The sequence below is a fragment of the Formica exsecta genome, unplaced genomic scaffold, assembly GCF_003651465.1.
Source record: "Formica exsecta isolate Colony F162 unplaced genomic scaffold, ASM365146v1 scaffold1010, whole genome shotgun sequence".
NCBI lineage: Eukaryota > Metazoa > Arthropoda > Insecta > Hymenoptera > Formicidae > Formica > Formica exsecta.
Window position 1 is genome coordinate 146,280 of NW_021848349.1, and position 11,953 is coordinate 158,232.

Consider the following 11,953-nt stretch of genomic DNA (forward strand, 5'->3'; position numbering starts at 1 on the left):
ATATATATATATATACAGAAACATGTATAAACTGTTGTAATGAGAAGTAGTATAATTTTTATTTACGAAAATGCGATTGTAGTTGCACAAAAAGAAAGAGAAAGATAGATAGAGAGAGAGAGAGAGAGAGAGAGAGAGAGAGAGAATAATTTCTAAAATTTACGTTACTCTCTCTCCCTCTCTCTCTCTCTCTCTTTTCTCTTTACACATACATATGCACGCACACACATAGTGCGGATAGATGGGTAAAGATATGTGTAAAAAAAACAACTTTGCGAGGTTTCTCTTTTCTTTTAATTTAATTAAAAATTTTAATCATATGTTTTTGCTTTATATTTTTAATGTCTTTCTCTTTTCTCCACTTTTTAGAGTGATACATTCGGCTTTGAAGTGTCGATTGTTACATAAAACTCTTTAAATCGCTCCAAAATAACAAAACAAATATACGTAATTTATGAGCAATAAAAATTAATAACAAGCAAATTGACAAGCAAATAATTTTTACATGTTACCGCTTATGGATGACAGCTACACCTGTATCTTTATTTATGACATGTGTATTTCTGACAAACTTTTTAATGGCATAAAGTATACATTCTTTGCATTTATATTACATTCTCTCTACTTTTCTAGTCTATGTTTCGTTGGTCTGTAATCCATTCTAATCTCTCTCCCTCTTTTCGATTACTTTATTCTGATTTATTATTGTGATAGTATAACGCACATCTACTATTGCAGTACTATATATTACATATACTTTACAATAGCGCATCGCTGATATAATATTTAAATTTATCTATTATTCTATCAAAGTAGATAAAGCAAAAAGTCGCATCGCACATCATTGTGCGTCATAGGTTTTTTGTTTTAAGTCGTCGATATATATTTCGCATACATAATATTATTGCTTTATTTCTTTTTTAGAAGTGAACGACAACATAAAGTCGGATGTTTTATGGCAGAAAATTCACGTTGATCAAAATGAACATCTGGTATACTCTGCTACACCTCTTTTATATGCATTAAATTTATTATTGTGTTAATTATTGTATTATTTTTTATTATATACGCAATGCGATATTTTTTAGCATATTTACGGGTTCGAGAAAAGTTTGCTGAAAACCATTATAACATATGTAATGTACATATTATCTATCGGATGGGTAAGATTATTATTTCACTGGTATCCTCGCCTGCATTTGTATGCAACTCATCGAGAATGTATTTTAAATCGTGCAACAAAAATACTCGCAGTAGTAAGTTTTTCTGTTTATTGTTATACAATACATTAGTAACTATAAATTATCATTTTCATTATTACTATCAAGCATATAAAACTTCTATAAGTAATAATAGTAGTAGTAGTAATGGTGGTGGTAGAATAGTAGTAATAATTGTTGTGTGTGTGTGTGTGTATGAGAGAGAGAGAGAGAGAGAGAGAGAGAGAGAGAGAGAGAAAAATAATATTAATAATAATAACAATGAATGTAGGATGATTATCAAGGAGTATACAAATCATATTTTGTACGAGATGTTCAGAAAATTTCTACTAAAGATCTAAGGTAAGATCAATGTGTGATATTAAAAAAGGTAATATAATATACAACGTGATTCATAAATACACGCGCAGCGATGCTTCAAGAGTATGAATGTACACACATGTAAAATAAGTAAAAATGTTATTCGAATACAAGCTAAGAATATATGCTATAATTTTCAAGTTTTATAAAAGAATAAATAAAATTGTCAATCTTAATCCTTACAATTCAAACATTTTAAACAATTTTTGCCCGAATCAATGGCTAAGTTCATTCATAGCATGATCACCGCGATTTTTTGATTTAAATCCATTAGAAGGGGAGAGAGGGAGGAGAATGTTTAAGATTATTTAAAATCTATCGTGTTTGCTACACAAATTAATAATGTCCACGATCTGGAAGAAAAGAGATACGAAATGGATTCAAAACTATTCAAATAACACCTGATATTTCCCAGAAAATGAAGAACTCTCAATATTAAAATGCTATAGCGTATATATTGAAACATAAGACGATACTTTGCGTGAGCATTTTTTTAATCTTCTGTAACTCAGAAAATGTGATATGTACATACATATGATCAACGTTTAAATAATATCTTGTACTCATTTTAGCGTGTTTCATTCGCCCTCTGAAGTATTGCATTTGTGAATCACCCTATGCATATAATCACCAAAATTTTAAAAGCAATGTGATAATATATATATATATATATATATATATATACATATTATTATAATATATTATCTGGAGAGAGAATACAATTAATTAAATTTTGACAAATTTCTTTACATATAAAGACACGCGCGGGCGCAAACAGGAATTTAATTTCATGCAAAATGCATTGTCGTGCCTGCTGGTTAATCAGATATCTTTTCTGGTTCCTTTTAAGTCATCTACTTTTTCTTAATATAGGATGAAATGCGAATTAAAGATTCGCTAATTCTATTGCTATGCACTTTCAGTGCGCAAAGTTTTGCGACCACTATTATTGATCAAGATCTCGTAGAGAAAATCAAGGATAAGAAATTGAAAATTAACTTAGAAAACGGCACGCGTTGCGAGGTTTACGAATACAAGGCTTTCTGGTGCAAAAAGAAATGTTATATCTGGGACGTTACAAAACATGCATTTTCGAAACTCGTAGGACTTGATAATGGTACATTATGTTCCGATTTTCATCTCTCATGCAATAGTGGCCTGTCCAAGGAAGAGCAATTGCTTAGGTAACTTTTTAAGATAACGCTAATTGTTAAAAACAACATTTTATTTACATTTATTTAGTATTTGTTAATGTATATACATTTTTATGTGATAATTGAAAATGGAGCTTTTTTCCAGTTCAAGAATGTTCCCTCTCTTTATTACAGGCGCATCGTATATGGAAATAACGACATTGTCGTACAACTCCAGAGTATCGGTGTATTATTATTGTTGGAAGTTTTAAATCCATTTTATATTTTTCAAGTATTTACCGTGGCACTATGGCTTGCGGAAGACTATCTATATTACACTATTGCGATAATATTAATGTCACTGTTTGGCATAACAAGCACTATAATTCAAACACGAAAGGTATGTATATGTATAAATAGCGTATATGTATAAATAGCGAAAAGAAAAAATTATGTATAACATTATATTTTGTATAACAAAATTATATGATTATCGTTGACTTTTAGAACCAACTGAATTTACGAGGTACTGTTGCATCTTCAGAGAGCGTACACGTACGCGTACTTCGAAATACTGGTATTTTTGAGAATATTTCTAGCAAAGAATTAGTGCCCGGTGATATTATAGAATTACCGAAGCATCAAGCAACTCTCGTATGCGACGCGGTCTTATTAACAGGGCAGTGCATACTAAACGAATCCATGCTAACTGGTAAAACTAATAAATACTAAATCTTTTTTCTCAATGCTTCTTTTAATGTGTGAGCTCTCTCTCTCTCTCTCTCTCTCTCTCTTTCTGTATATACATATAGAAATTTATTCATTTTAATAACTTTAGGCGAATCTGTACCAGTAAGAAAAACGTCATTACCATCACGTCACGTATTGTACGATGCTAAAGAGTTTACGCATCACACATTATATAGTGGTACCACTATAATACAAACTAAGTATACTTTTTTTTATTCTTAATAAAACGAATATAATGTACTGGATATACGATAACTAATAGATGATCCGCGCGCAGATATCATGGAGACCGACCGGCTCTCGCAAGAGTGATCAGAACTGGTTTTCTAACTAACAGAGGTGGTTTAATCGCCGCTATATTATATCCACCCCCGGCAGATTTCAAATTTGATAAAGATTCGTATAAATTTATTGGCATTTTGGCATTCATTGCAACTTTGGCTGTTATATACACCGTAGTAACCAAGGTAATTCTCTTATTTTGAAGTAAATGTAAGATACAAAATTATTTCTTTTTAGTTATATGTATTCACGCATTTATCTATTTAATTAATTCACTTAAAGCTAACAGGTATTAATAATTACTTAATATAATGATAAATAATTTAGGTTTCGAGAGGAATTACAGCTAGCGATGTAACAATGAAGGCACTAGATATTATCACGATAGTCATACCACCGGCATTACCAGCCGCGATGACTGTAGGAAAACTGTATGCTCAAGCTAGATTGAAACGTGCGCGAATCTATTGTATTAATAATAAAGTTATAAATGCTTCCGGCAGTATAAATTGCGTATGTTTTGATAAGGTGAGAAAAAGATGGATAGATAGATATGTAGATAGATGGATAGAGAGAGAGAGAGAGAGAGAGAGGGGGGGGGGGAAGGGAAAGGAGAAGCAGATTATGTCATAATCACGTAGTTGTGCAAGATAGACAGGCAGTCTGCGCGATACTGTATGTACATATATATATGTATAATGTTGACAATAACACAAGTTTTCTCTCGTTTTTTTCACTTTGGCGACATAGACAGGAACATTAACCGAAGATGGGTTGGATATGTGGGGTGTTGTACCATGTACAAACGGTGTCCTGGATGAGGCCGAGACGGATATATCTAAACTTAGAGATCATCCCCTTTTTAAAGGGATGCTGGTTTGTCATAGTTTAACACTTATCAATGGAGAACTTTGCGGTGATCCTTTGGACGTAAAGGTAAAAAATATCCGTTCTATTTCTATTCGTCGTGATCATTCGATATCTCGATGTAATGATATCGTTACGCATTACAGATGTTTGAAAGTACTAAATGGATATTAAAAGAATCGGATTGCATAGACGTAAATAAGTACGACGGGATAGCACCGGTAATCGTAAAGCTACCGGAGAGTAATTTTACAGAAAATATAAACGAAGAGATCTCGGAAATCGGTATAATACAGCAATATCAATTCTTGAGTTCTTTACAACGAATGTCTGTGATCGTACGTGTATTAGGATCGAATGATTTTAGAGCTTACACGAAAGGCTCTCCCGAAATGATAATCAATTTAAGCAAAACGGAAACTGTACCTAGCGACATTTCCCTTGTTTTGGAGCGATACACAAGACAGGGTTATCGCGTAATAGCTATGGGTCGTCGAACAATCTCTGAAAATAGTGCAAAGGTAATATACCCTATATATCAACGCATATAAACGTGCACAATTCTCAAAAATGGGATATCTCTCGGGGAGTACATATGTATGTTCCAGGTATTGAAATTGTCCCGAGAAGCAGTCGAGCGGGACTTGGAGTTCTTAGGACTAGTCGTTCTAGAAAACCGATTAAAGAGACCGACAGCATCAGTGATTACGGAATTAAGGAAAGCCAACATACGCATAGTGATGATTACGGGTTCGATATTATAAATAATATTTCACAAATTTTCTTTCTACGCGATATTTTAATATACATATATTCACAATCGATTTTAACAGATTTCACTTTTGATTCTTAGGAGATAATATCCAAACCGCAATAAGTGTCGCGAAAGAGGGTGGAATACTTTCGATCGAGGAACATGTTGTAGATGTAACTGTAACTTCGAGAGGAGGAGAGAAAGATCGTCCAAATATATTCTTCAATGTTCAGTCTCAATCTTCGGAATCGGTAAACTTGTCGAGTCTTGAATTAGACAGCAGTCCTGCAATGAAAAGTCACGATTAATGTGTATTTCAATCTTTTTTTCTTTTTCACAGAACTCGCGAGATCAAGTGTTGGCGACACCAATGATCCAAGACATAGAATGCGGTATAGTTAATTGTAATTACAGATTCGCTTTAACGGGCCAAACATGGCAAGCGCTGCGGGAATATTATCCCGATCTCGTAGATCGCATTTGCGTACGCGGTACGATATTCGCTAGAATGAGCAGCGATCAGAAGCAACAATTGATTATGGAGCTTATGCGACTCGGTTATTATGTAGGTATGTAAATCAGTATAGTAAAACAATATAAGTGGAAAAAAAGTAAAACGGATATATTTATAACGGATATTCACGCAACAACGTAAAACACTATTGTACGCAATGCTCTTATATAGTCATGTGCGGAGATGGTGCAAACGATTGTGGAGCATTAAGGACTGCGCATGTTGGTATATCGCTCTCCGAAGCAGAATCCAGGTGAGAAATATGCGCGTTTGTTACGATATTTTCTATTAATCATTTTCTTTCATTTTTGTTATTCACTTGCAGCGTGGCTAGTCCCTTCACTTCGAGAGTACCCGATATAAGCTGCGTCCCAAAAGTAATACGAGAAGGGCGCGCCGCCTTGATAACGTCGTTTGGAATTTTTAAATTTATGGTCGGATATTCTCTTACCGAATTTCTATCCGTCATAATATTATACTCCATAGACTCAAACCTGACGGATTTACAATTTCTGTTTATCGATATTTGTTTAATCGTTAACTTTGCCTTCTTTTTCGGCAAAACTCACGCGTATAAAAAGAAGTTATCCAAAACAAAGCCAATGACGAGTCTGATAGGCTTTACTCCCCTTTTATCTCTAACGGTACACATGTCCGTGATGATAGTTTTTCAAGTGATAGCATATCACGCTGTTCGACAGTTTTCGTGGTTTACTCCGTTTGTACCTACTAGCAACACTACTAGATACACGTGTTACGAAAACTATTCAGTCTACTGCGTTTCTATATTTCAATACATCACAATGGCAATTATATTTTCACGCGGAAAACCATATAGACGCCCGATTTACACGAACAGCGCATTTATGTTTTCCATATTTTTATTAACGCTCATATGCGCGTACATTACGGTTTATCCGGCACACTGGATAGTGGATGCGTTACAATTAATGTTACCGCCTGTTTATGACTGGAGACTCATTATCCTAGCGCTCGCTATAGCTAATTTTCTCATCTGTTTCTTCGTCGAAAGCATTATAATAGAGCGCATAATCGAGAATGCCTTGAAGAGAAGAATGCAAAAGCCAAACAAATCGAAAAAACGATACCTAAAAATAGAATATGAATTGAAGAATTGTGAAAATTGGCCTAAATTCGATAAACAACTTCCAATATTATCTACCCTGCAAAAGGAGGATGTACAAAATATCACGAATATTACACATAACAATCATTCGATCCAATTACCACGTAAAAAGATCAATAAGAAAAACGGTTTCGAAAACCTTGGTTTCGTAAATGATCAAGTATCGTATACATAAGGTGTCTATTTTCGAGAATAGACACCTTTTTAATGTATTATTAGAAAGAAAAACTCGTCAGTATTAGTGTAATAATGTACACATATATACGATATTGGAATATACATCGCATACTTTACAACAGTATCCACATAAAAATTTTGCAGAACGTGTATTGCATATATATCGCACTATTAATAGGACTCGAAAAAAAAATCTAGTGTTTTCGGAAAAGAAAAACTTTGATACATTTATACATCTTTGTTTTTCTTCTTTTCATTTATATCAGTCTCATTCTAGCGCTACGATATATATAAACCGTTTGTACATTATGTTACACATGTGATTACTTTATTATACAAAGTACAAAGTAGTACACATGTAGAAAATACGCATGATACTAGTATATCATTCTCATAAAATACATTGTTAGATTTAATAAGATTTATTGAAAAACATATATTTCATTTCGTACCTTGACAAGTTGAACGAGTTGTTTTAATAGTATTATTTAATAGTAAACTTGTGAATCCATAAAGTAAAATAAATTATAGATTATAAGTCTAGATTCTTTATCATCGCGTGAATCTATAATGTCAATTTTCTTAGCATTTTCTGAAAGAATAAATGATGAATACGTTAATTATGTGATAATACAATTTATTCTTAACCATCTTTGTGTAATTTCTCACCGATAATAGCTTCATGTTTCATTACTAATTCCTTCCGGACCCATTCCTTAAAACGTAAAGCTATCCGACCAATCAATCGAATTGTGGCATCATCTATGCTCGGTCTCAGGAGTAAGCTTGGTAAGGTTGTAACAAAATTCTTAAATATTTCTTCCCTACAAAAAAAAAAAAAAAAAAAAAAAAAAAAAGAAAAGAAAAAAAAAAAAAAAAAAAATTAAATTTTTTCCCCAAAAAAAAAAAAAAAAAAAAAAAAAAAAAAAGGAAAGGAAAAAGAAAAAATAAGAGAATTGTGATGATAGAACTTGTTAATTATACGCTGGAGTGCCATATTGATTACCTGTGTAGCTCATTTAAATTGCATTCCAACATAATATCACCAATAATCAGAAATAGTTGTGATTGCAATTCTTTTTTAGATAGGCGAGAAGACACTTCTACAATCAACTGCAATGTATGGCTTAAATTAATACAGTTTGCATACCAAACTGAACTTGCTTTCAAAAATAAAGTTCTTAGAAGCTTGGTCAATTGCAGTAACACAGACGAGTCGCACCAATTTTCAATGGCATCTGTAAAAAAAAAAAAAGAAAAATATTTAAAGTTTATGCAGGGAAGATGATAGTTAAGTAAAAAATTTATTTACCATTTAAATAGTTCATAATGGATATACAATAGTCTTTAGTAAGCTTAGGAAGTTGTTTATTGTGATTATTCAGTGATGTAAACCATATATGGATCCGAGAAAGCGCCAAGTTTGGCTCTAAACATCCTTCGGTAAATGTCATCCGAGAAAAATCTTCTTGACGTTTCTTGGATTCATTAACGAACTCTTTCATTTTACCGTATGGGAATCTCGATAGAAAATTCTTCATATACGCATTATGAAACGTATTCTTGAACCAATACTTAATTCGCTGAACGTCGTAGTCATCGCGATCCAACATATCGATATACTCGATAATAGATTCTAGAATTTTAACAATACTTATCAATAACGCAGACGCTTCGCTGGAAATTATGGTTTCTGTGTCATTTTCAATTCTTTCATCCGGATATACTTCGAGCCAAATATCAAACATCAATGGCATCAATAAATCTACATATTTCACAAATTCTTCTATAGATAAAGTTTCTTCCGCATAACTCTTTTCCGAGCATAAATCTCTGTCAAGATCAATTTTGCAAATTTGAGTCGAACTACCACTATAAATGGGAACATATTTAGTATATCTCTTCGCCTCATTAACCATCGTCGAAAGGGCATTCAAGCGTGCACTTGTACAAAGCTTTTCATAGTTTACTATAGAGGTAAATACATCAGCCATACGTTTCAAGACCTTGATTCTCCATTTAATATTAGTACTTTTAGAATTTAAGGTCGTCGTTAATCGTCCGCCAGGTTTAATTTCATCATGTAACGTACATATCATGCTCAAAAAATTGGGTAAAATTTTATAGCTATCCTTTGCTAGTACACTGCCACAATTTTCCAGGAGTACATCCAAGAAAAGTAAAGAGTCCTCTTTTATACGCGAATCAATATGCGTCATGGCGCAGCTCAAGTAAGAGATCAAAATTTCTCGATAGGGTGTCAGTAGCTCGTTCGAAATAGGGCCAAGAATTAACTTCAACGCATGTAACGAATCTCTTCGTACATCTTTCTCTTTATCAATAGACAAGGCTGCGATTCCGCGTAATAAAACACTCAACTGCGAGCGTAAAACTTTCGGAGGGTATCGTAACAAGATGTCTTTTAGTTGTCTCAAAGCTTCTTCCCTTACCGATGAATTGTGATGTCGAAGACGCGTCAAGAGATCCTGAAAGTATAAATTAAATAATACAGCTTATCGATCCAATAACGTTATACAAGTGCCAAACTTGGTATATTAAATAAATTAGACAATATAATATTGCATATGTAATTTATAGAAGATAGATATTCTCTTACGTACTTTAATATTAAGTTTACGAGTGCTAAGAATTTCCGTTTCATCTCGATGTTGTAATTGCTCACGTATTAAAATTTTCTTTACTTTAAACGACGTATCAGTAACGTTTAAGCCCTTTGGTAGCTGATTGATAGATTTCTTAGCCTTTAATTTTACTTTAGCCTTTTCCGATTTTAAACGTTTCAAACGCCTATGATTTTTAGCCATAATATTAAACGCGTGTTACGTATCGTATCAATCACAATATAAAAACAAGGTTAAAATCGATATAAATTTAATTATTTTCCGTCTTATTCTTTAAGAGTGATTAATCTTCGTAAAAAATTTGCTTATGTATCAACTGGCACAATTTTCGTCTTCTTCATATTCCAAGATTCGAATTCACACCGATTGAACAAGATACAATCTAACCTTACTAATAACGAAATGGGTTATCTTACCGAACTGTAAACTTATAGGATGCGTTCCGTTAAGCCCGTTCTACATTGATCGCATGTCGCCAGTCGCAAGCAAATCGACCAATCACAGTCGAATATTCTCGCAATCGCAGCCGCGAGCCGCTAGTGTGATTCGGGCTTAAATCGAGTGCAGAGCTCGTTCCGTTTTTCAAATACACGTCACACGTGAACCATGCGCATGAGCCTCTAGTAACAGAATAGATCCCATCATCGATCTTTATTAAGATCGTATTCATTGAACTCTATACATACTGGAATGAGCGATCCTATTGTTTGGCTGTAGCATATATGTAATACTACTATATTGTTAGTCACATATCTTCCCAATAAACGGCGTTGGCGAAAAAATTACGGTGCAGACGTATATCAACCTTTCAATTCCACAATTCGTGTACTTGATTGGCAATGCGCATGCGCGCATCATTTCCTTGAGACAGTTTCATTAATTTAAGAAATGATCAATAAGGCAACAAACAATATGCGATTCTGTTACATATGGAAAAGAAAAGCAACCTTATACAAGTAAATTTACTGACAAATAATAAGATTAAGTGTACGATCACTCACAATATAATTAATAAAAATTAAATTCTCTTTTTTCCCTGATTTCTGAAGAGACTAGAAATACATAAAAAATGGATTATATAGTCTATTTTTTTCATTTTTATATTTTATATTTTTATCAAAGATTCTAATTGTTTGATACCAAAGAATAAAAATAAACATTTTCAGCAGTACTAAACGCAGATATTTAGATTAGTCTCTACTAGAGTCCCTCTAACAGAGTCTGACCAACTTGACAATTTTGGCAAAATTCTGCGAGAGAGAAAAAAATATACGCCATTTTAATTTAAACGAACGCATGCGCATGACAGTGCTGCATCTAGATTTAGTGATGTTCCTGCTTATCACATTTTAAATTGTCATCTATTATATTCCAAAATTCTCAAAAGATTTGTTGTTTTGCGATTATATATTTATCAGAGAAAAAATACTATGCATAATAAACATAAATAGATATAACAGCAAATCCATGGCTATGCATAACAGCAAATCCATGGCTATGCATTCTTTATTTTCTTAAACTGTTGACTCTTCACACGTTTCATGTACAGTGAAAATTCTTATGTATGTATTGTTTTTACCACGTATATTTTCAATTTCCATCGAAAATTTACTGCTTTTGCCATTTCCATTCAAATATCAGCGGGAGTTGCCAAAAAATGGCGGACCAATCAAAAGTTGCTATTGTATAGGTAGACCATAGACATAGTATATCTAGACCGAGCGTTTGCTTTTATTTAAGGAGTGGGGATAAAGATGCACGTAGAAAAAGACATACTCTATTTCGTGTCCCTTGCGTTCTCTCTCGCTCGCACATAGCATAGCGCTCACTTTCGCCATGCTACGTGCGAGCAAGAGAGGACACAAGGGGCATAAAACAGAGTGTCCTTTTCTACGTGCATCTTTACCTCCACTCCTCAACACTCGGTCTAGATATATTATGTCTATGGACCAGACTCTGTTAAAGGGACTTTAGTCTCTACGTATGCCAACGCATGCGCATTGTGTCAAGTACACAAAATGTGGGAGAAAAGGTTGATATACGGCTGCACCATAATGTTTCTCCAGCGTTGAGCTTTGACTAGCAATATAATAGTATTACATATATG

At 33.4% G+C, this 11,953-nt stretch overlaps 2 protein-coding genes across 6 annotated transcripts in view; one reads left to right on the forward strand and one right to left on the reverse strand.

Annotated features, from left to right (window-relative positions):
• Nucleotides 1-7,623, forward strand: part of LOC115246228 (probable cation-transporting ATPase 13A3) — a 10,313-nt gene extending 2,690 nt beyond the window's left edge. For 2 of the 4 annotated variants that reach the window (XM_029824929.1, XM_029824938.1), the window contains exons 3-18: nt 925-992; nt 1,089-1,256; nt 1,492-1,562; nt 2,504-2,764; nt 2,909-3,113; nt 3,221-3,425; nt 3,552-3,663; nt 3,741-3,930; nt 4,073-4,273; nt 4,496-4,681; nt 4,759-5,133; nt 5,221-5,362; nt 5,466-5,617; nt 5,707-5,935; nt 6,052-6,133; nt 6,206-7,623. In XM_029824929.1, coding sequence (XP_029680789.1) covers nt 925-992; nt 1,089-1,256; nt 1,492-1,562; nt 2,504-2,764; nt 2,909-3,113; nt 3,221-3,425; nt 3,552-3,663; nt 3,741-3,930; nt 4,073-4,273; nt 4,496-4,681; nt 4,759-5,133; nt 5,221-5,362; nt 5,466-5,617; nt 5,707-5,935; nt 6,052-6,133; nt 6,206-7,202 — 3,644 coding nt within the window. In that variant the 3' untranslated portion in view covers nt 7,203-7,623. Of the gene's footprint in view, nt 1-924; nt 993-1,088; nt 1,257-1,491; nt 1,563-2,453; nt 2,765-2,908; nt 3,114-3,220; nt 3,426-3,551; nt 3,664-3,740; nt 3,931-4,072; nt 4,274-4,495; nt 4,682-4,758; nt 5,134-5,220; nt 5,363-5,465; nt 5,618-5,706; nt 5,936-6,051; nt 6,134-6,205 lie in introns of those variants that run through there. The other 2 variants (XM_029824947.1, XM_029824956.1) reach the window with 2 other exon arrangements.
• On the reverse strand, nt 5,396-10,267 carry LOC115246251 (testis-expressed protein 10 homolog). Of its 2 annotated transcripts, XM_029824975.1 has the most exons (6): nt 9,826-10,267; nt 8,517-9,690; nt 8,211-8,442; nt 7,874-8,028; nt 7,657-7,796; nt 5,396-5,651 (listed from the first exon to the last, which is right to left on the reverse strand). In XM_029824975.1, exons 1-5 carry the CDS (start codon nt 10,027-10,029, stop codon nt 7,693-7,695), a joined length of 1,869 nt encoding a protein of 622 aa, XP_029680835.1. In that variant the 5' UTR covers nt 10,030-10,267; the 3' UTR covers nt 5,396-5,651; nt 7,657-7,692. The 2 variants fall into 2 exon arrangements, with proteins under 2 accessions (XP_029680835.1, XP_029680828.1); XM_029824968.1 differs by lacking the exon at nt 5,396-5,651 and having other exon boundaries at nt 7,264-7,796.
• Nucleotides 10,268-11,953: the final 1,686 nt, after the last annotated feature.

Bases quoted from the DNA above. Each gene is read 5' to 3' on its own strand.
- LOC115246251 (XM_029824975.1), bottom strand. From the start codon at position 10,029: ATGGCTAAAAATCATAGGCGTTTGAAACGTTTAAAATCGGAAAAGGCT. The intron at 9,691-9,825 runs GTACGTAAGAGA...TTATACTTTCAG, and splicing joins CTCGTAAACTTAATATTAAA to GATCTCTTGACGCGTCTTCG. The intron at 8,029-8,210 runs GTAATCAATATG...TTTTTTTTGTAG, and splicing joins AATTTAAATGAGCTACACAG to GGAAGAAATATTTAAGAATT.